Source organism: Motacilla alba, chromosome 14 (genome assembly GCF_015832195.1).
Source record: "Motacilla alba alba isolate MOTALB_02 chromosome 14, Motacilla_alba_V1.0_pri, whole genome shotgun sequence".
Lineage (NCBI taxonomy): Eukaryota > Metazoa > Chordata > Aves > Passeriformes > Motacillidae > Motacilla > Motacilla alba.
In genome coordinates this window covers 6781092-6805874 of record NC_052029.1, presented here as the reverse complement: position 1 = coordinate 6805874, position 24783 = coordinate 6781092, and the positions used below count along the sequence as shown (strand labels likewise).

General features: G+C 39.3%; 1 protein-coding gene across 6 annotated transcripts in view; it reads left to right on the top strand.

Moving 5' to 3' along the window:
- Positions 1-24783, top strand: part of MRTFB (myocardin related transcription factor B) — a 67971-nt gene that overhangs the window by 28648 nt on the left and 14540 nt on the right. For 5 of the 6 annotated variants that reach the window (XM_038151630.1, XM_038151631.1, XM_038151634.1 and 2 more), the window contains exons 4-11: positions 12464-12529; positions 13509-13564; positions 14123-14198; positions 14700-14861; positions 15394-15578; positions 19678-19818; positions 21239-21486; positions 23056-23209. In XM_038151630.1, the coding sequence (XP_038007558.1) occupies positions 12464-12529; positions 13509-13564; positions 14123-14198; positions 14700-14861; positions 15394-15578; positions 19678-19818; positions 21239-21486; positions 23056-23209 (1088 nt within the window). Of the gene's footprint in view, positions 1-104; positions 403-12463; positions 12530-13508; positions 13565-14122; positions 14199-14699; positions 14862-15393; positions 15579-19677; positions 19819-21238; positions 21487-23055; positions 23210-24783 lie in introns of those variants that run through there. The other variant, XM_038151633.1, reaches the window with a different exon arrangement.

Sequence of the window (24783 nt, the reverse complement as noted above, 5' to 3'; positions counted from 1 at the left end):
GCTTCACACGCTCCGTGCCCGCGGGCAGAGCGGGCTGCGGGCTCGGAGCGGGCACAGCGAGCCGAGCCGAGCCGGGCTGAGCTGGGCTGAGCCGAGCCGGGCTGAGCCGAGCCGGGCCGAGCCGAGCCGAGCCGAGCCGAGCCGTGGGGGCAGCGCCATGGGCGGCGCGGCGGCGGCCGGGCTGCTGCCGTAGGAGCCCCGTGCGGACCGCGCTGCTCCGCTGCCCACCGCGGCCTGCGTTTTTTCGGTGCTGGATGTTGCCATTCTAAAGGATTCCCACCATGATCGATAGCTCCAAGAAACAGCAGCAGGGCTTTTCCGAGATCTTACCTGCAGGGGATCTTAAGCCACTGAAGGAGAAGGAATGCCTTGAGGTGAACAGCCAGAAAAGTCTCAAGGAAGGTCAGTCACTTGCTGCTTGGGGGACAGAGAATGCAGAAGTGCTGGGCACACTCAGTTCACCAGCACGCCTGATGTAATGCTGTAGGTCAGGAAGAGATTTGTACATTAAATGAGGTATTGTTTTCCCTCTGAAAAAAAACCCAAAACAACCAACAAAAGCTGAATTTAAATTTTACCTGAGACTAGTAAAATAATGACGGTGATAGTTTGATAGGAATTGCAGTATGAAGAAAAATGAGCAATCAAGTAATCTTTTCAGGGTATCATTTAGTGCAGAGTTAATGAAGGACTCTGAAATTGTCCTGTAAATATTTCACAAAGTGCTTCAAAATGTCTCTATTGAAATAAATATAATTAAATAAACATCATTAAATATGGCATGTCAAAATAAAACCCCCCACACCTTTAGTATTAGACATATTGCTACCTCATTTTCAACAGTGCTTTTCTCAGCTCCTTTCTTTGGAACTGTGTTCTCCCCTCATACTTTAAATTAGATTTAATTCTGGTTTTGAGAAGTGTGCTTTTCAGATCACATTATGTCTTTTTAAATTATTGGATTTCAACTGGGCATTAAATTGATAAAATGCACCGGCATTAGTTTCTAAAATAGCAGTAGTCTGAGAATATTTGGAACATCATTTAAAGCTGACAAATAGAACTATACGAGATTCATTTAAAGTAATCTTTGTTAGGCTGAGGCAGTAATGCTGCCGAGACAGGGAAATTGTCTTACTCCTGGTGGGCAGGGTTCTTCCAGCTGGCCTGGGTGAAGGAGGTGAAGGAAGAGACCTCTGGAGGTCGGCTGCCAGCCCTGCCCAGAGCCGTCTGACACGGCCGGGAGTTAACACACCAGGCTTTTGCAGCTCTGGGCTCAACTCCAGCTGCTTAATCAATAGGACACAAACTGTATTTGTAGTAGACAAAATTCCTGCTTTCCTTTGCAGCACTCTGCTTTGGCTTTTCCTCCAGATATCTCTGGATTATCTGGTGATTCAGAGATTTCTCCCTTGGTGTGGTGGCAAGAGTTCTATATGAGATCCCGCCTTTCTCGGAATTTAAATGCTGGGTTTGTTTGGGGGTTTTGTTCATTTCTTTTTTAAATTTGGACCTTAATAATGTTTAAAATGGCAAAAAAAAGCACATATTCAGTATTAAATTCAGTACCTGACAGGTTAGTTTAAAGCCCCCATGACTTAGCTTTAAGTTTGAGCTGGAGAAAGCTGATCTTGGTGCGGTGGACTGATGCCGCAGGGGTGGTGGTGATCAGGAGGGTACTGAGGGCTTGAGTGTTGTTGCCTGTGGCAGTGGCTGAGAGCAGAGCAGTTCTGCTTCCTTTGTGGCAGGAGAGCACTGACTGCACACAGTGACTGAAGGGAAGGGCCAGCAGTGGCCTCTGGCTCGGGGCGGTTTTGCCTCTCAGCTCAGAACAGGCCCAGGTAAAGCCCTGTGCTGCTGAGGCTCTGGGGCCAGCAGCGAGAGAGAAGGAAGCCAGGAGGGTCACAGGGGTGGGCAGTGCTGTGGGAAACAAAACCTGGCTGGGGTAAGCTACCGAGAAATAAAGGGCAGAAAAACATGGCAAACCCAGCACGGTGGGTAGTGTAGGTGGGCTGATGAGTAACCACAGCAATGATTCTCTTCAGGCCTCTTCAAGCATGTCAGTTATGGAGAAAGTGGATGAAAGAATGTCCATTACAGTAATGATGGTCTGTCAGAGTAGCAAAAAACCTGCAATTATGGGATACTCTGCTGGTCTAAATTTGTTAATATTTTAGAGCTTAAATTATTCAGTGTATAAAAGAAGATACGTTTTTCATAATCACTATCCTTGCTTCCTTTTCTGTGTTTTAGTACCTGTTCTCCATTTTCGCTTTCCTCAGTGAATATTTCTTATTCTTTTATCTCTCCCAAGTTTGGCAATGTAATGAATAAAATAATGAACCTCTTCTCGAGAGTTTGATTGACTACAGGATCTTCTCTTCCAGCCTTTCCTCCTTCTAAAGCTTAGAAAAACAATAATTTTCTTTCTTGTGGTATATAGAATGAATTATTGAAAACACTCCAAATCTTCTTGATTTACATCTAGCGGGACTAAAACAGAGCTTCACATTTCCAGTTTATAATGTTATGAAATATGTAGTTCAGATATTTTACAGGTTTTTAAAAATTCAGTTGCAATTGTTAGTTTAATCCTATTTAAATAATACTACAGGTAACACATTTTATTTTTTAAAAAACATAAATTGTAGGACAATTGTAGAACAGTATCTTCTAATTTACCTTGTGCCATTCTGTTTCTCTTTTTTCTGCCCTCCTCTTTTCTCCTCCTTTCTTCTTCCTTAAAATGATGTGGCTGGTTTTGCCACGTGAATTCTCAAACGTTTCTTCCTTTGGACACAAAAATACTTAAAAATATGATATGTGAATTATAAAACTTGCAAAAATTACCCATGTAATCATGTAGAGATCCAGTAATTCAAAAGCTGCCTTTGTTTCATAAGCTATTTTGCACAGGTTTGATAAATCTAAAAATCCTGAGATAATGCAGTGCTTATTCCAGCAATGAGTACCTTAAGAAAACTGCAAGGTGCTTTTTTTTTTTTTTACTTAGTATTTCTTTATAAGGAAAAGGATTTTTGATGGAAGCAAAAACAATAACACTGTCTTCAGCAAATTAATATTAAGGACATTAGCAGTTTAGATTGCAAAGCTGAATTTTTTTCTTTCCTTAGGCTCTTGATACACATTATAGCATCCTGTAGCATGGGAGGAAATCCTCTTAATTCTCCTGCTTTCTTGTAAACAGCTCAGATACTATTGTTGCATATTGCCTTTTTTTGTGAAAAAAGTTGTTACTTTTATCTCTCTGATCAAAATTACCTTTTGTATGAGCAAGGAACAAAGATATTTTCTGTCTCTGAGGTCAACCACACAGTGCTAACTAAACAGCTTTTTCAGAAATTCCTGTACCATTGACTGTACCTCCTGCAGCATCTGGTAGCACTGTCAAGTAAGCAACCAAAACGTTTGGAAAATTCAGGGGAAAAACCTTAAATGTGCATACAGTTACTAAGGAATATTCAGTGCCATCAAACAGTGCATGCATTAGGACCTGGGAATATATCTGGACTGCAGATTGAAAGGTTTCCAACAGCCCTGGAGAGAGTTGAGGAAATCTTGTTTTATACCCTGAATTGTTTTGGTATAAAGATGGATGAGCTGTGTGACCATACAGAACTCTTGAAGACACAGTATTAAAGTGGTGAAACAGATCAGTCTGGTGCTTAGGTGGGATTTAAAAGGAGGATTCAGCCTCCTTTGTTTGTTTGCACCATATTTTTCATATCATAATCTGAGTTTCAAAGTTACCAGTTGCCTGCAGGCTACTCTAATTAAACAAAAACTAGCCAGGAAGGAAATTTTATTTCCACCTTGAAACACAATTTCTTTCCGGGATTTGTTGTGCATTTTAAATTTACTGGTTTGTGAGGAACTGGAGACTGGCAAGTGCTGGGAACAGGATACAGGGTGGAATGAGTGGATTTCTCAGGTGTGCACTGGAATTGTCTTCGTGCTGCCTGAGTAACAGATTAGCAGGTGTAGGCAGGAAGGATTTCTTCCCCTCATCCCTTGCAATCAAACCCATGTTGCATGAGAATCGTTTATTCAAAAGACTTCCTGCTATTGGTGGCATGTTGAGTATTGATGATACTCTTGACCTCTTCTGCTCTCCTGCCCTGGCACGATAAAGATTCTGCTCTTGGTTTATTTGGGTTGGTTGGTTTTTATAAAGAAGAAGCTCTAAGTTGTGTTATCTGGTGTTTAGAGGTGTTTTTATGGCACCTTATCAGCGGTAGTCCATCAGGTATGTTTCTTGAGACACAGATAATGAGAAAAATACTGGCAAAAGAAGTGTTATTCCTTTGTTAATAAAGGAAGCACTGTAAATTCTGTGTACTGATCCTGCAGGACTGTGCTAAACTCTACCACAAACAGTCTCTTTAATGTCATGGGATAATTGTATGTCGTAAAAGTAAATCAGCACTTACTCCACAGAATTTTCTTCCTTCAGTGTAGCACTTAAATTAATAATAAATATATTGTAATACCATTATAATAAACACATGCTTAACTACTTCAATAAACCAAGACTGCGATGTACTAATTTGATTTTGTATGTAATCTGTATACAGCTGGAAGATGATGGTGGCTAACCAAGAGCTTTTAAGAAACTTGCTATGGCAACTGTAAGATTTCTTGAAGTTTTTATAAAAGGATTAGGACTGCTGCTGCCAAGAGCCAGGGCTGTTCCCATCCAGCCCTGCTCTGCTTACTGCCAGCCTCTTTCTCCTGTTGGCTTTAGGAGTCACACAGCCCAGAGTGGGTGGGTATTGCTGAAGAGCACTTCTTTCATGGTGCTGCCAGGCCAGGGCAAAGGCCTGACAGGAGGCACCTCTGCCAGTGGGAAAGCAGCAGAAGCAGCTGGGGGTGGAGGGAGGCACAGACCATTGGCTTTTCATTGGTAATCCTGTGTTAGATCATATTGAGTTATGAAACCACACTCTGAAACCACTGTCTGCTTTGCTGCTCTGCTGGGGGATTCTTCTTTCCTGTCACATCCAGCACAACACGCGGGAGCCTCAGCCTCTAGTGCAGGTCCTCCCCAATGCAGCAGCTTCCCCATCCCTGTGATCAGCTGGACTCACCCACTGAGCATCTGCAGAGTCTGGAGCTGTCTGCAGCAGAGTTGACTCAGTTCCATTGCTCACAGCCCCGTTTGCAGTGAGGCAGCTCAGTGGCAATCCACCTTCCTCTGTTTGGAATTAATGTGTGGTCTCCTGAGGTGGAGAGTCTGCTTGGCTGTGCATTTTGTTTGCTGTGCCTAGGAATAGCATGGACAATGGAGGGGGCTTGGCTGGAGCCCCCCCAATCTGTCATCATTCTATGTCATACACTCCAAATTATCACAAAGCAAGTTGTAATAGATGTAGAATTTCAACTCAAGTTTCATGAGTCCCCTCACAGTACGCTTTTTGGCTAATAGTAGTATTTGAGGAAATGCAGATTATTTTTTAAAAATCAGAGGTCTGCACTAAGCAGAGTAATACTTGCAGATTTACATAATATTATTGTTAATATACTGAAGTTATGCAATTTTACAGAAAATGGAAATATAAGCTTTAGTTTGAGACTTCTCACTCAAGATGATAATGATTTTTCTCATTTTAAAGATGTAAACAGAATAATGAAAAGTATAGATTTTGCTCTTTACATATCCATGCATATATAGATATATTCATCCCAGCAGACATCCAGTAATTTGTTTGAAGGCTTGTGTATGTTCTGGCTGGTTTCTAAGCAACATGTTCCATAGCAATAGGATACAATACAGGTTGTCCTATATCCTAGTCATTTAAGCTTCTCAGCTAATGATATTGTTATAGTTCAAATGTTTGTTTGAAATGTTGAGTTTACATGCGGCTCTCTTGGCCATCTAGGTTTTCATTTTCTGCTTTCAGTGGATGCTGTTACTGCTGGAAGCACTCATCTGAGCATCAGCCCTGGCTGCAGACAAAAGCTTTAAATCACAGCGGTATCATTTGAGAGATCTGGATGTCCTGCAGGGCTTCCCTCCAGAATTCTGGAGAGATGGTCTGAAATGGCCCTCAGTTGTCTCCTCTCAAATACTTTACACTTACACAGAACATTTCACAGCTGAAATGAAAGTATGACTGAATAATTGTTTAAAATGAATATGCAAAAGAGCTGCTTCAACTTTTCTTAATTATTTTGGAATAGTCTTCACAGAAAAATCACTTATACAATAATGGAAAAAAGCCAGTAATATAACAAGCCAGTGAGGGGTTTTTTTTTTAACAAAAGCAAGTTAAACTAAGTAAAATAAGTTTTGAAGGCATTCACCATGATTAGATGATGTCTGATACTATTTACAAGATGAATTGGTGACAAATTATTTTTGTTTTCAATCTAAGAGTATTTTACATGCTCTATTACCATCTTCAGGCTGATGGGAAATGATTACCACAATTAAAAATCCATTTTATCTTAAAATTCCATACAACTTACTTAGAATCATTTCCAACAAATTAAAGGTAGCTATTTTCATGGTTTTCTCACCTCTCCTACTTTGACATGCCCTATAAACGAAGTGAACATTATATTAACAAATTTCTGACTTTGGACTGGTGGAATGTGTAATACCATGTGCAAGCTACCATATTCCATAACCTTCCTGAATTATGTACCTTGCATATCACCTGCTCTTTCTTTTACTTACTACACAAAATATACTTTCTACTATTTTTTTTTTATTTGCAGAACAAATATTTAGTGGGAAAAATTAACCATTTTTTAATAGATAGAGTACAACACCTCATCATAGAGTTGAGGTAGAAACAATCTCAACTCAAGAGAAAGCAAAACCTATCTCTAGAAGATTAACCTAGCATAAAGTTACGGTGTTCAGAAAGTACCGACTTGGGGATGTGAGCAGACGGGGCTGGGGTGTGGGCAGCAGTGCAGGATGCCCAGAGAGCACTCGCCGCTCAGCCTCTGCAGTTCTGCAGCTGCTGCCCTGCGAGGCTGGGCCACAATTCCAGGGCAGAGGCGATGCTGGGATCGCTCCCGGCGTTCACCTGCGCCCGCTGGAATTCTGTGCCCCGTGCGCTGCCGCTCGCTGGTGACACCCTCGCGTTAAGGGTGCGGCTGCTCCGGGCCCGGGGGACACCTCTGCGGGCAGCCGCGCTGCCCGGTGCCACCGCAGCCTCTGCCGGGAGCCTGTGCCCTCTGTGCCCCCGCGCTGCACCAAAGCTGCTGGCAGCTGGCAGAAAGAAATGGAGGCTTTCGGTGTAACAGCTTTCCATTGAAAGGAAACGGCCGTGTTTCCAGCACTGTCTGTTTCCATGGCAGCCAGCCCAGCAGCCTGCGCTGGAGTTTCTGCCGCTCTTGGAAATTTCCAAGGGGTTATGGAGGAATGTTGGACATTACGTTTTCTCATTTTCACTTGCAGTTTTAAGTGTTTAGATAGGTAATATCTGTTGGATTTTAACTTTGAGAGAATGAGATGATTACATCCAGAACATTAAAAAAATCTCGATGTGTTGTTTTTCTTCTTGCTGCTATTTGAAAGGACTGTGTGGTGTCTGCTGGACCCTGTGTCTATGGTGAAGTGTTTGTTTCAGCTGTGTAACTGGGAAATGGCAACAACTATTTGGTGTTTCATAGTACCTTCTATAAAAAGATTAGGATTTGATCTTAAATTAATAGGCTATGTAATGAACTGTGTTATATGTGGAATTATTAGTGCTGGAACTGCTGGAATTGTGCACAATATGTGTTCTGGTTTTTTTCAAGGCAAGAAGCAGTGGTGAAAGCTTGTCAATCAGTGTAGATAGCATTGTGCCTGCAGGACAACTATCGATTTATTTTTGGCCTCTTTACATTCCAGTGCTTGTGATTGTGTAGTACTACTTTGAGACTGCTCTTCTATAGGATACACGTTACAGATTCGTAGCAGGAGTCACTTGCTTAGCTCTGATAAAAGCTGTTTGTTGCGGGTGATTTAATAATACACTTTATTTCACTCCTTCTGCCACTCACAGCGAGACAGACATGCCCAGAGCGCTGTGTTTGCTGCCTTTCCAAGGTATACAGAGCGTGCTGTGTCTTCTCAAGGTCCTGTTTGTGGCACTTCTCCTGCTCTCACCCCCTCGGAGCGCTTCAGCAGAGACTGAGGAGCTGCTGGTTCTGGTTATCCTCAATCTCTGCCCCTTTGGGGCACGCTGTGTGTGAACCTGAGCAGGACTCCTGCTGTGAGAACGGGGCACTGGCTTTATAAAAGTTGCTGCTTCACAGAAATACACTTCCACATAACCAAGTGCATTGGTTGACGGATGAGCTCCCCTTTCTGCACCATCATCTCCATTCCCTGGCTCAGAAGTGTTGATTCCCTGGTGTGCTAACACTGGAAGGAGCTGGAAGAGTGGGAGCCCCAGCCCCTGGCACTCAGCTTTTGTGCTGGCTAAACACTCTGCCTCCAGTGCAGTCACAAGACTTCTGCTGACTCTGAGAGTCAGATAACCAGATGTTCTTACTGCGAGGAGGGATTATGCTTTTTTGTTTTGTCAGTAAGTATTAAATAAGCTATTCAAGCTTCAATGATCATTTTATTGACTTAAGAAAACACATGGAAATTTTGGAATCTCTCCACCTGGTGTTCAAGTGTTAAAATTGTATGCTTAGTTGAAAACAAAAAAGAATATCCTCCCTTCTCTCTCGGTCAAAGCAGGACTGACCTCTCCGTGCATGGCTTTTATTCAGAAGCAGTTCACAGACAAGTTTTAGAGTTGCAGTGGTGTGAAGGAGGATTCCTGCCAGATAACGTGAAGTGCAAAATATTTGTACTGTCTTTTAGCAACTCCATTTGCTCAGTGGTATTAACATTGCCCTTCTTTTGCACATGTACTTTAAATAGGAGGAACAGTATTAACAACATTAATAGTTTATCAACATATGTAAATATTTGTTAGTGTTGTGCCTTCATTTTGGAGATCACTTATGATTTTAGATGTTATGTAGGTAACTCCCTGATTTTAAAAGTGTAAAAGTGAAAGGTAAACTATCGGGCAGCAAGCTGAATGGATTTACTCTGATAAGAACCATCTGTGAAACACAATGTTTGAGTAAATACCATTCCAAGGGCAACTTAGCTTTGTAGTACCTCCACCTCCTGTCTTTCAAATTCTCCCTTTCCCACATTCTGTGATAGTTTGTCTTTAAATGGTTCTTTAAAATAAAGGGGAGGGGGAAAAGCAAAAGGACAAAAAATAATATAAAAAAAATATATATGTATATGTTGCATTTGGATAATACTTCAGTGGTTTTTAGATTTTTTTTTGTGGGATTTTTTTGGTTGTTTTTTTTTTAGGCTGTGTCTTCTTATCTCATCCAGCTTTGCTAGATTTACCACTTTGTGTCTTACTGACTGTTCTAGAAATCTCTTGCTCTATGGATTTCCATATATACAATAAATAAAGTCTGTATTAGCTTTAATTACATTAGATTTAAACCAACCTGCCTTCTGTTCTAGATAGTTTCTCACAGAAATAAATGAGCAATTCTTTGCCCTAAGTGGAATTCTCATATGGCTCATCCTTGTCTCTGAAGATAATTTCATTATATGTTCCTTACTGAAACTGTGTGATTCAGTTTCCATGACTCCCATCCTCCTGTCGGGCTGGCTGTTCTTTGAGCCGCTTCTTGCGAGTCCCCATTTCCTTCTGAGCTTTTCACAAACCTCACTCCTGTTCCCTTCCTTCATACCCACACCAGGTTCCCCTCCTGTGTAGAGACACATCTGTCTGACCCTACAGAGACAATGAAGGGTCCCTCCTGACTGTGGTGTGACCACCTGCTCTGGCACCCTGACCCGTAACCCCGTGTGCTCTGACTGTGTGAAGTTTTGCAACTCACAGACAGCTCTTTCTACTTCTTCCTTATACACAGCTCTGCTTGTTACTTAGTGTCACTGTAGGGGCTGAAAGTATTTTAGATCCTCTAGATCCTTGTATCTCTTTTATAGAGATATCAGTATTGGCTTTTTTTCTGATGGATTTGCTTTGGAATAGCAAAACCTTCTTAGCTTTCCAAATTAAAAAAATAATATATTTAGGGGTTTTATTCAAGATTGCTTTCTTTTTGAAAATTTTCTATTATTTAATAATGCATTTGACTGCTCAATATTTATCTTTTTTAAAAGTGTAGATATGAAACACTTTTTCAACATCAGTTTTGGAGTTGATTGCAAAAGCAAACATCTGGTTTTCATCCAGCTTGGTTTCTGTTTAACCTCCTTGCTCTGGTCAAGTCAAAATCTTCAGTTACTATCTTATACCATCTTTCTAACTATGAGTCATCTCTTCTTTAGCATTCCCCCTGCAGTGCTTTCCTATTAGTCATGCTACAGGCTGTCCTTTCCTTATTATGTAATATATAAGTTCATGATATTTATCTAGCAAGTGAATAAGTACATGTTCTGTATCTTCTATATCTCTAATTTTCTCACTGTTTCTATGACTTGTCCAGATACAGATGGGACAACATCAAAATCTTCCCTTATTTCTTTGTAATGCCCAGTGTAGTTAACAGATGATGGGCAGACAAGTGATGTTATGAGAGACAAAAAGGTTTGTTACATGTTTTCCTAAAAAATGCTAAAGCTTCACACAGGAGCACATAAGGTTTATGTGCAGGTACATTCTTCCTGTCCTTCTCTCCCTTTTGCTCAGTCCCACTGCATATTCTCTTTTCACACTGTACGTTGTTTAGGATATGGCTCAGTTTTGAGTCTTTCTGTAAAGCTTAAGCCAAATATCTGACCGGAATTCAAGCCACAAATCATAGATACATTCCTAAACTACACAGCAGCGCTTCCCATAATTTATATTTAGAAATAATGTTCACTATAATCTATTCAGTAATAATGTTCTTTCCCACTTGTGATTACTGATATTGAAATCACATCCCTAGCAATGCTTAGGTGGTTATAGCTGAACCAGCTCCACCTACAAAATGGGCTTTATGAGAAAGCTTAGTTAAAAAGAAACTGTAAAAGAAAATTGTAAAGTCTGAACAGATCTGCTGTGCCACAGCCCTGAAATGTTTGTATTTGAACTCTCAATGTTTGTGTGATACAAGAAATAATGTCCTTGTTTTCAGGACTTGCTATTCCCGGTCTTAATGCTTTAGCCAGAGGAATATCCTTCCTGTACTGCAGAACAGGAAATAAGCTGGTTCCTTTTAAATTCTGGAAACAATGAACTTTGTCCTTAGCTTAATTTTTTAGAAATTACATTCATTTTGATGTTTTGGACAATGCATCAGCTTGTTTTGCTTCCTTGTGAAATACAATAGGAACAGCATACCATAATCATACACCCATAATAAGCTCTCAAGTCGGAATTTCAGCATGCAGATATTACATCTTTAATATACTTTGTGTCTTAACTGTCCCTTGTTCAGAAGATGAAATTTCACTTTGGGGTAGTAGCTATATGTGTCAAAGAGATAATGAAGCACTATGATAAATTGATAGAGAAACAAGGGGAAGGGAGGAGTAGATGAAAGAAACAACTTTTTTTTTCCCCTTGTTTTCCCCCCCGGCAACAAAAAGCCATAATCTTTAAAAGTATAAAATTTTCATGTCTACCTCTTCCCCCAGGTTTTGTGGTTTTTGGTGTAGTATTTAATATATGTCACATTGGAACATGTGAGAAACATTTTATTGAATGTAATGAAATGTAAGAAGTTACCTCTGAAGCTTTATAAGCTGTTCTTCCACATTTGACATTATTGGATTTATTCTGTCCTTTAAATAGTTATGATAACACATATCTCAATCAAAAAAAACAACATTTTCTGATGTTCAGAGAGAGAATAAAGTGTGTTCCTGATTGTAACACCTTGTTGTTTTTAAAGAAGGCAGATAAATTTCTGCTTTTCTTCAGTTTCTTTTGTTTCACCAAGGTTTATTTAAATGTACAATCAGTCTTTATATTAAAAACCTTAAGAAACAATCAGCAAGACACACACAGAGCTTTTCTTCTAAAATGCTCTGCACAGTTCATTTCTATTTCAGCACACAGAGTCGTGTAAGATTGGCTTAGGACATGCAGTAAGGCTCTGTAATCATTATGGGCTCCAGTTTATGGTTTAAACTCTTTTTACCTCACTGTTTTCTTGATGTAAGCTCAACACTCCTCATGAGGCCTGGCTGACAGGAAAGGTGGATGCACGTGGGAAATACAGTCCTGGCATCAGATGAGAATGAGAAGCAGCAAACTCCAATGAAAGTGGGGATGGAAGTAATCCCTGGGAGCTGTGAACAGCAGCTGTTCCTGGGATGGCTCTTGGGGGGTTACTGTCGGTCTGAATGCACAGAAGAAAGTATTTGAGGTTGCAGTACTTGGTATCATTGGAATGGGGGTTTTGCACTTCATGGGGAGACTGTGCTCACTCAGGAATCTGTGTTTTCTTTTGTCAGTACTTCAGCTGAGGCTGCAACAGAGACGGACACGAGAACAGCTGGTGGACCAGGGCATCATGCCACGTAAGACGTCTAGTAATTTGTACTTCTGTAGTGTTCATTATGAATTGAATATATAAAATGATGAAGATAAGTGTTTCTGTGAGATCACTAAAAATAACTTTAGCATTTGAAAAGACTTGTGAGACCCTTTTGATAACCTAAGTGAGCATGTAGTGAATTCACTGTGCTTCAGTGAATTCATGTGCATTCATGTTTCAGGTAAAATAGCCTTTGTGACGAAAATGTAAGGATTTGTAGACATAGTCTGATTCTGCTTTTATTTTCTCTATTTAAATAATTATGACTAATTTACTAAATAAACTGAATTTGAGTTGACATTAATAATAAAACCAGCAGTTTTTAAAGAGTAGAATGACAAAGCTTGCCAAACAAATGAAGGGTGCACACAAAACATGGAGAATCTCTAAGTGGATAGCCCTGAGATGGACCACTCTACAATTTATGTTATTGCTAGTTGAACAGTGGTTTTTTTACTCTTTTTTCTTATTTAGAAGCTAGACATCATTCTGTTTTCTAAGATGAACATTTAAGGCCTCTACATTTTTCTAATTAATTTTTAAATCAACACATAATTCTTAAGGGAAGGTCCACTTCTCTCTAATAACAGCAAGTATGAGGTATGGACAGCCAGAAAAGTGGAATAAATTAAATTAAATTGGCATTTTGGCATTCTAAACCTTACCTCACAAACTTATCAAAACTGTGGGACAGTTTTGATAAATAAACAAACACCTTTGTAGATAGCGAAAAAGTTAACTATTACATGGTAATAATCTGTTAAAATAAAATATTTCAGGTATTCTGTATAGGAGTATTGCTCATCTCTGCTAAATATAGGTGGATACAACTAGCACAAATCAAATGTAATCCTGCAAACACAACTCTGAGGTGGTGTTAAACACCCATACACACATTCTGGTTAGCATATTTCTTTCGAAAATGACTTCCTGTCCATTTAACTCTTACTCTCCCTTCACAGCTTTGAAAAGTCCAGCTGCATTCCATGAGCAGATAAAGAGCCTGGAGCGAGCCAGGGTAAACCACTTTGTGTAAACTTGTGATTAACATCTGGAAATGGAGAGTCAGTTTTTTGTGATACTAAATTCTCTGAGTACATGGAAAAATTCTTACCGTTACAGAAATAACGTGTGCTTTTATTTTGGGAGAATTTGTTAAAATATCAAATCTGAGAGGAACTTCTGAGCCTTCACAGATCTGTGGGGATTAAATTTATGGGGGGATAAAACATATGGGGGGTTAACCTCCAGTTAAGGATTGGATACTTGGGGAAATTATGCTTGTGCAGTTTTTTCTATAGCAAATCTATACTAATTGTGATTATGTGGTGGTGTGGGATCAAATCCAGAAACATTCCCATCTTGTTTAGAGAAGTTGGAAATCCATCAGCCCTGCTTAACTGCTAGGAAAACAGAACAAAGCAAGAGGAGCCCCTCTACTGCCTGTGTTCTGACAGTGCCACCCACCCATCCGAATGAAACTGCAAATGTTCATTGATGGGACGCGGGTGATTGTCAAACTGCTTTGAGTTTTGAAGTGAACAGTAGCTAATGGTGTTTCCTCCTTTCTTTTAAGACTGAAAATTTCTTGAAGCACAAGATCCGGAGCAGGCCGGACCGCTCGGAGCTGGTCAGAATGCACATCCTGGAAGGTACGTGCCTGCTCTGGTCAGAGCTGCTCACAGCAGGGCCTTGGTTGTGCTCCCACATGTCTCCCTGAATGACACTTTGATGGGAATTATTTCTAAAGGTTTATCTGCTCTATTTCTCTACGTCTGCAGTGTCTGTGGTAGTCTGTACTGTAAATCTGTATATAAAGAGGTACGTCTCTGGCAGTGAAGGTATTCTCAGCAGGATATTTGTTTGCTATTGCATATTGTTCTTGAGCTGTAATGGTAATTACAGCATGAGGTCTGTACATGGAGTGCTGCTATTGCTTCAGTTTCTACTCATGCCCTAAAATGACCTGAGAGCCTTGTGCTCTCCCCTGGCCCTAAAGAACCTTTAATAAATGTGATTGTTGTCCTGTTACTTGTTAAACTTGGCAGCTTTTGATGTAAGTGGAATGGTTATTACAAAGACAAGACAATGTTGTTTGTCATGAAGTTGGGGAACAATTGGAACAGAATATTTGAATCAATATACCCTTTTAGAGACCTTTGCAGAGCCTTCACTACAGGCCACTCAGATGAAACTGAAGAGAGCTCGGTTGGCAGATGATCTGAATGAGAAGATTGCTCAGAGACCTGGCCCTATGGAACTGGTAGAAAAAAATATTCTTCCTGTAGACTCCAGCGTCAAAGAAGCCATTATAGGCAAGTAGAAGTCCCACAGGTTCTGTTTGTGATCTACATGGCATTGTGGAAAATAAATAATTTAACTCTTGAGGGTAAAGTTCACTAGAAGATAACATGTGCTAAGTTTATTACTACTTCCTCTTTCAGCTTCTGAGACCTAAACTTTGTTATCATTTAAATAAAGTAATCCTATTTTTACATGAAACTTTGAAAAAATATATTTTTAAAACAGAAATAATTACAAGGTAATTAAACATCTGTAGCCGTTCCTCAGCCTGTCGTAGGTGTCTGCTTGCACTCCACATCTGTTGAACGTACCTTTTAATCTCTTCCTAAAACCACTTCTGCTCCACACTTGGTTTTATTGATCCTTGAATATGATTTAATATGGCTCTCATATTAAAAACACAATAAATACTTAGGTACCATATGTTTAGACTGCTGAAAGCTGATCATTTTCCAGCAATTAGCTGATTCTGCCATGAATGTCTAAATTTAATTTGAGCAATTAAAAAAAAAAACATTGTTTCTTTCTATGTAAACATTTTAGCAGTTGGACAAGAGAATTACCCTCAAGCTTTGGATGATTTTTCATTTGATGAAGACAGCAGTGATGCTTTATCACCAGATCAGCCAGCCAGCCAAGAATCCCAGGGTTCAGCAGCTTCCCCTGGTGAGCCAAAAACAAGTGACTCACCCTCACCAATAACCCCAAATGCTGCTACATCAACACAGGTACAGTTTTGAAATTTAAAGATCTTCACAGTATGGTTTTTGGTCTGGCACTGTAGAAATGGGGCATGGTTTCAAATGGAGTGAATACATCTGCTGCTACCAGCAGATATCTGGGACTCTCTTTTCTGGTTGGGAGTGCATAGAGTAGAACCCTGGCTTAGCTGGTGGCAGTGATGAAATTCCTATAGGCTGCAGTGAAGCCATAAATTCCCTGAAATTCATTATGACCCATAGAAGATCTGCAGCTTTCCCAGAAGTTGTTTAAAAGGTCATGGCCATGGTTTCCTCCAGCTGTTATTGATTACCTAATGCCTGTCTTCCTTCTGGGCAAGGTCTTGAACTCATTTAGAATTAAACTTAGCTGAAACAACAACAGTTGATGTCAGTTCCATTATCTTCAGAAAAGTCCATAAAAAAGGTTTCCCACATAATTTAAATATTCTTTCCTATATTTTTAAAATACTGCCTAATGAATTTACTACTTAAGAAATCAAAATAACAGTTATGTTGATTTTTCTGCGGTTTTTAGTATTTTCTCAAGGTACTTACAAAGAAAGGAAAGTAACTGTGTCGTGGCAGATAAAATGTTATCTTTATAGCAGAGCATTTAAATGTGTGAGGATTTAGAGAGCTGTGGATTTGCTCCTTACTGCAGAAAGCAATGTAAAAGTCAACTGTCACAAAAGTTAAAAAGAGATAGCTCTTGTTAATGCTCCAAAGACTATATTGTCTTTATGACCATGGACTCTTGGCAGCTGAGTGGTTCAGGATCTGGTATTACTCTCCTTGTTTTTCTTATTACCACAGTAGATGGAAAAAGTATTGTAAAGTTCATGTGCAGAAACAGTGCTGGACGCAAAGTACAGCACATCCATTTTATTGCATTGTTCCCTAACATACAGATTGAGTTGGGTTTCACATTGAGAGAACATCGTTTGTGTTGAATAAATTGAAAAGAAACCACATGAAATTAGATTCCTGAGTAAGGAATTAGGTTCCTAATGGAGAGTTAAATAAAAATACTCAAAGCAATACATGCCAAAAGCTTTTCAAGTAGGAAGCATAAGAGAGATCTGTGATTGTAGAAACAAAAAGTAAGGTACTTGAACTTGATTGAAAAAGTGCTTCAGATAGAACTTTAAGCCTTTGCTTATGGATTTCATATCACATTACAGCCACTTCTGTGCACACATCTGAAATGAGATGTTGTTCTTCTGCAGAATAAAACAGATGCTCACCTTGTTGTTCCTTTTGAATTAAAGAATAACAGCACAGCAGGTGTCTACAGGAGACGTGTCTGGGAATGGCTCCTTTATTCTTTTAATTTCCTCTGATGAATTTTAAATTTTATCACAACAAAAAATACAAAGAAAGTTTTGAATAAAGCAGAATGCAGCCAGAGTTCTTTTCAAGGCTTCCTCCTCTGCACATTTACAGATATGAGAGGATGTAACATAATTTTGAGACCCTTCAGCTCTTGTTGACTGATGACCTAAAACTTCCTTTAACCCAGTGTACTTGCCTCTGGTAAGGATTAGGCACTTTAGTCATACCCTAAACAGTTGAAATTAGGGTATTCACAATTCAGAAGATATTAAATAGTTATCTTCAAAACAGCTGAAGAATTTTGCTTGATGGCACAGACTGACTGTTTCCTTAATATATTCTCTGTAGCTTGTTGACCTCCTAGATTCTTGTTGGCATCCAGCAAGAAAAGTACAGAAATCATATTATTTGGAAATAGGGATCTGTTCAAATGAAATAACGACTAGTTTATGAAGTAATCAAGTGAAGAAGTCAAGACCTGTTAAAGTTTTTGAATTTAAAAGCAAATTATGTGCATGGTTCATTGCCCCATCTAACACTTGCAGGTGAAATTGGGAAGTCTGTAAAAAGCTTTGTGTGTAGGTTAGGATAATGACTAATGTAAGGAAAAATAATTTGCTCTCTGGCAAAAGGAAAATGTTTACCACCATGATTTTCACACAATGTGAAAAGAGGTAATTTGGGCTTTTTGGTGGTGCTTTTTTTTTGTTGCGCAAGTCCAGCAAATAACAGACACGGTGTAGATATCAGATGCTTTCCAGAGCAAACACTTTGAAACTTGGATATAAAAATAGAGACATTTGTATCTTAGCCTGCCACCATAAACTGACAGGATCTCAGGACAGGCATTGTGCACAGTGTTTCAGTGACTAGGGAGGGCATGGTAAATCTGCTATTTAAAAAAGCAAGCATCAGGAGCTGTTCCTCTGTGTGGCTGCAAGACAGGGATCAAACCCACTATTCAGTTTTGCTGGGTTATGGCAAGGCAGCTATAGTTGCCTCTTGGCAGCTGATGGTTGGGAACACAGCAGGATGTCTAAATGAAACACGAAGATAAAATGGAAATTTCTTACAAATTAATTGTAAGCAAAAGTCAGAGAGCTTTGTTCATGCAGACTGGCACCTTGGGAACTGCTATCCCAGAAACACAAAAGAACCAGGACATAGAGTTGCAAAATGTGTACTGAGTTAAGTCCTTCGTGGTACAATCTCATAGAAAAATACAGGAAAGGTACAGGAAGAAATGAAACAGAAAGAAATACCTGTCAGACTTAATTATAACGCGAGTCTTGGAATTAATCTGGAAGAAAAAGGATGTTTACTGATAGGAATATAAAGAGGGGGCTTTTATAAAAGGAGCGCTGTACTAGGTGATCTAATTGCTTTCTTAAACAATGGAAGTGCAACTGATGTCATCTGGCTGGATTTATTACTGGATGATATTAAACACTAGGAAAATGATGATGGAGATTACAAGAAATGAGACAGAAAGAGGGAAGTCCTGGGCTGAAAGGAAGCTGGTACCAGTGCTCTGTGGGAGTTGATCTGGAACGTTCTGGTTTCACATTACCATTAACAACCTTGATGTAAGAACAGGTCACCTAACAAAAGTAGGAAGGCATAGTCAGCACACATGTGGATTGTTACTATGCAAAAAGAAGTGGTTGATTTGGCTTTTAGGAGAGAAATGCAATTCCAATTGAATGAATAGTTCTTGGAAAGAAAATGCAATGCCCCTCTTTCCCATGACAAAGAAATGTGGAAACCTGGGGACTCCTGACTCAAGAGAAAACTGAGGAGGAAGAGAGCTGGGGTGCAGTGGAGTCAGGGAACTACTGTGGACATCCTCTGTAAAATTGCACGCCTGTCAGAAGAGATGATTCCAGTAGAAATGCTAACTGTAAGGATGCAGTAAGATCCTAAGTGGAATATCCTGTACATTTTCAGTTACTTATATCCAAGAAAGACTAATGAAAACTGTTAAACTTCCTGTTAACTGTACCAGGAAGAAAATCAGAGAATGAAAAATCTGTTTCTGAGAAAAGAGTAAAGATTTCTTTGTATATCTAGGAACACAAGGTCTGAGATCTGTTTATGTAGAGTCTATATTCCATCACAGGGATATCCACCACAGAAAGAAATAATAAGGTTTCTTTAAGACTTAAAATCACAAACCAATTTCAGCACAATAAAAATTGGTATGGCAGATTTAACATGAGCAAAGTTTGGGTTTACACTTCTCCTGGCATAAGATACAGAAGAAATGCATCTCCTGGCACAGTCAGAGGTGGGGTTCTGTGAAAATACCATAGGAAGGGTGAAAATACACCTTCTGTCCTGCTGCGTGATCATTCTGAAGCAAGAAGTTTGTTTGCCTGTGTTGAAGTTTGAGCTTTATGAAAGCGATGCTCTTCTGACAGTACTTGTTTGGGTGGTAAGATTCTCCTTGTATACACAGAAACCTGACTCCACAGACAAAAAATACTGAAGGCCTCAATTTTATAGTAATAAAGCAGTGTCTTCTTAACTAAGAAGTCAAAGTAAGAAACCACTTTATTTTATTTGCTGTGTTTGAAGTGTGCCAAAATGTGACCTTATAGAATACTTGTACACATGTACAGGAGTTCTGTTTTCACCATTCCTCCAAAAAAGGAGGAATTTTGTGAATTTGACGTGATAGTAAATTGTCTTAACTTTTTCACATTTTTTCCAGTTACTCAGGCGGTCGATGTTTTTAATGTTTCTCTTTTTCCTTATATTTTTTTAATACTAGTATCCACCTTTAACCTCTCCAGTTCCTGAATTCCTCAAAACTCCCTCTACAGTCGAACAGCACGTGACTCGTTCCACTGCTGCAACCACCCTGACCACAACCACTGCATCTGCAGCAAAGCCTGGGCCAACGTTAGTGAAGGTGGGTACCTGCAACTGTGGCCCCTGAAGACAACATTCTTCATCTGAGTCCTAAACACACAGTGCTGTGTTTAATGGAAAACTACACAAGTAAACTTACAGTGCCTGTAGCTAAGAACAACTTCTGCTGCTGTTCAGGGGAGCATACTGGGCTGGAGACTCAAAGCTTTTGTGTGCTAAGGTCAGTCAGAAGCCCAGAGACCAGCTCATTATTCCAAGAGGCCCTTACAGTACAGCTGACAAAAGTTTCCAGGCAGAATTGTGCATTACATTGCTATGGAAGTTTTTAAGAAATAAGGACAATAGGTTTTTGCAATACAGAGTTTCTACTTTCTGTCTGCTTTCTAATCTAGTTTTGTATGGAGGATAGTTGAATAGAAAGAGTCGCTGCATTCATAGTCTAGCTGTATCCAAAGTGGTGAACGGCATTGCTCCTTTTCCACAACTGTTTCCTTAGTTGGTTTAATGTATAAGCAGAATGCATTGTGAGGAAGAAGTTACTGTATCCTTGCTGAAGATTAGAAGAACATACTTAGTTCTCTTTTCTGCACTACTAAGCCAGCAGCATTGAAAACCCTTTCAAATACAGTTAGAGAGGGATTTCTTTTAGATGTCCATAATGTTTCATTTCAGTAACTTCACTGTCTTCAGCTGTGTTAATGAATCTGTGCATGCAGACTTCTACTTACCTACGTGAAATGAACTCAGTGAAATGTACAAGGATGACCTCTGGTAGTCATTTTCTAATATAAATTTGGCTGTATCCTTTGAAATCACTGGATATGTACCAGCTTACTTAATGCAGGACCTTAATCAGATGTGCCCCAAAAGAGGCTGTCTGTTAGTGAACAGGCATGGATCAACACAGCATTTCTGCTTTGATACCTTCTGTATGATTAGGTAACTGCCTTCAGTTTTTCCCTCAAAATAATTTCAAAGAGCTTGTAAAGGGAGAGAGTTTTACCACGTGAGCATTGCTAATGAAGATATTGCTGCCTGTAATTTATAGGAGTGTCTGTCCATGCTTAGTCTGGACCTCCAAGTACCTCAGATGTTTACAGATGGAATTTAGGATACTGGCTTTTACTTCCACAAACTGCTAAGTGGCTTTGAACTTACCTGCTTAAGAAGAATGCCTCTTTGCAATGACAGGTCACAACTAGTAGAATCCCTTAGCTGTGCCACCTTTGAAAAGCCATTCACAAACTGTGATTTGATGACCCCTGCTTGTGCAGGGGATAAGCCAGCTGGAGTATGTTAACCTTCCAAGGATGGTTCATTTGGGGATGTTTTCAAGGCAATTGTTTTCAGCAGCTCTCTACAGTAAAAGTGCTCTGGTCTGCTGCATCTCTGGGCCATGCATAACTGCTTTAAGTGACATCTGTTGTGGTTTTGTTTCAATCTTTTCCATCCATAAACAGCAAAGCCACCCAAAGAACCCAAATGATAAACATCGGAGCAAGAAATGTAAAGAACCTAAGCCAAGAGTGAAAAAATTGAAGTATCACCAGTATATTCCACCTGATCAGAAAGGTGAGAAAAATGAGCCACAGATGGACTCCAACTATGCTCGTCTGCTACAACAGCAGCAACTGTTTTTGCAGCTGCAGATCCTGAGCCAACAGCAACAACACTACAACTACCAGACAATTCTACCTGCACTGCTGAAGTATGTGAAACATTGTTTGTGTCCTTTTAAGAAAAAACATACACACCAGTTAAAGGCTTAGGGCTTTAGACGTAAACATAGTTTGCAAACAATAAGGAGACAGTTGGAACCCAATAAAACTTTAAATGGTATTATGCATCACTGTGGGTATTATTTGCCTTATTTAACAAGGGGGTGAGGTTGTTCTCTTGTTAAAATAATCCTGAAGTCTTAGAAGCCTTGAGGTGGTCCTAGTTATTTTCATGTGACATAAACAGAACATCTTACCGGTCAGATGCATTTTTTCTGACCAAATGCATACTTGAAACTCAAAAGCATTTGTGCAAAATCAAGAAAATTTTGACACCATTTTCACTCAAATGTGAGATAGGTAGGCAGAGCAGGAGAGAAGCTTGCAGGCCATGTCTTTAACAAAGACATGCACTATTTCTGCGGGTTTATTTTTTTTACATCAAATTCACAAACCACATTCTTGCAGTTTACAAATAAGGCATAACAATCATTTTTAAATTTGATAAGATCTGTCTCTTGTCTATAGCCTCATCTCTACTGATTATATGAGTTTCTCATTAGTACTGATCTTTAGCACTTCTAACAGTGAGAAGTACATTCACTGATTTATAGGTAGAAATGGTCAAAAAAATATGTTTAAAGAGTTGCCAGCATCCCATAACAGAACAAAAAGTTGACTATCTGCTGAATTTCATTCTCATCATCTAAGACCAATCTTTTCCTAGAAGTGCTTAAAGTGTAACATGCCACAGTCACACAACCCTAAATTCAAATTGAATTTGAACTATTTTTTTAAATGAGTTTTCACTGAGTTCTTTTTCTTCAGCAAGTGAGGCTAGAAAAGTTAAAGCTACCATCTGTGGTTGTATTTATAATTACCATGTATCCTAACATTTGGGCTGGCGATGTTTCTGCCTGCTTGCCCACGCTTCTTATGTTCCATTTACTGACATTTCAGAAACATTTCTTCATAAATCAGCTGAACGAAATAAAAGAGCTGACTTATGGTACCTAGTGTAAATGGTGGCATTTTTAATTTTTTACGATTACTTCAGAATCCTTATATGAGATTCTTGAGTACAGCTGATAAAAATGCATCGTCTTTAAAGTGAACTGCTTTATGTCAGTCCATACTGTGTGTGAGCATTGGACATCCACGGAAGGGTTGCATCACAGAGTTCAGTATTTGAGGGGTGGTTATTGATGCCAGACAAAAAACTCACTAATTGCCCTGGCTGGTGATTAATTTGTGTAAACAGAGTTTACAGTCCATAGTGTTTTTCAGAGATAACATGACAATAATCAAAACTATGAAGCATAAATTGGTATGCTTAACTGCAAAACCAAACCAAAATAGCAACATACTACTCTCTGTTTTCTTGTCTGTTTTGTTTTACTGAAAATACTTAACAGTAATGTGTTAGGTTAATCATGGATTTGTAAAAAAAGTTAATTTGTTCATTATCTTCACAGACATAACATTCAGAATCACAGCCTCTTGACTGAAAACATATTTAGCATTGACATTCTTGTCCCTCTTTTTCCTATTACTTGAAGGCCACTGAATGACAAACAGAGCAACAATGGGAATTCACCACTGAATACTTTGAACAACAGTACACCAACATCAGCTGCCAGCTCCCCAAGACAGAACAGCAATGTTCCTAGCAGGAAACCAGGTCCTCTGCCTTCAAGCTTGGATGACTTGAAGGTAAAAGATAAGAGGGGTTTGTCCATTCCTGTGCATTACTGTAATTCTTAACTTGTGAACTGTTACTATCGAGAATATGCCTGGTAATTTGTACCAATGAAAACTGTCCTTTCCTCCTAATTGGTTAGAATAAGATTGTCAAAGTTTTCATACACAACTCTCCTGGACTGAAATACTTGATTCCTCATACGCATATGTTCCAGAGCTGACATTTCTTTCCCAAAGAAGTAGAAGAGGAGGAATTTCAGACACATTGTATTGGTCCCTCACTATGACACCTTGGGTAAGCTGTGAGGTTCACTTCATGCCAAGTTTCAGCTCAGGCAGATTTAAACACAGGAGCAGTAATTTCCTCATGACAATTTCAGTGTATCAGTAAAGAGGTTTAGTTAAGCAATATAAATTAGAAGATGCCCTAATAAAAACATACTCTGAGAGGTCACTGCTATAAATAGAAACAGAAGTAAGACTTTAAAGAGAGAACAGAAAGGATCTTCTTATCAGAGTTCAACACATCTGAAAATGAACACTAAATTCCAAAGTTTCTTGAAGTCAACTAACTGTGTAGACTGTTCAGGTTGCACTATGAGGGCATTGCATAGGATCTTCTTCCTTCTGAAATACATGAGAAGGAATAAAGACTGTGAGGGACAAATCTGTGGGGGTTTGGAATTCAGCAGCTATAGGAATGCCAAACTTCAGCAGCAGTGTAGGGACATCTAGTGGGCAATTAATTCCTTTCTCTCTGCCTTTACCAAGGTTTGTGAGGGGTGGGAACGGAGGATTCTTTTAGATTTGAAGGGATAAAAAGAAGACATTTCAGAAGATTGGATTCTCAAGACGCTAATATATTGTCCTAAGTTAAAGCCAATCTTTTAATATGAAATAAGTCTATAAAATGCAATTCAAACAACAGTGTTTGAAATCAGTTTTCCAGTCATTAAATTTTTAACAAAAAACTTGTGAAGATATTTAGGTTAATACCTGGAATTGTGCTTTGCAGTGATTAAAGCTGTTCACTTACCTATTTCTTGGCACAATTTATTGGTATTCCTGCTGATGTGGTAACACTAACATAAGCCTTCCTTGCAGACCTGCTGGTGGTGGTTTTACCACTGAATCAGCTAAATCAGTTCTGAGTTCAGAAATGAATTGTTGAAAAAGAGAACAATTAGAACACACTCTCAAGTGCACAGGGTACCAGACTGGGGGAAACAGCTGATAGTCACTGGCTAGGGAGTTATTTAACATAAAATTGCTGTGGGTTTTAAAAATGTAAAATGTATTTCTGTGACTTTTCATCATTTCCAAATCAAAAATACCTCCAACTTAAATTCTAGGCTGACTTGAGTACTGAAATACTACTGAGGTCACTACCTTTTGTTCTATTAGAGGTAGATCTAATATGCAGGGAACCCCACCTCTGCCGTTAGTTGTGGTGCATGTTTATGATAAACAGAAGTCATTCTTTGTGACTGCTTTGCTTTAACTGATATTTTGAAGCATAGAATCAATTTACACTCCAACACATTTGCACTTTACTTTGTCTGTAAGCTTACTGGAAAAAAACTGAG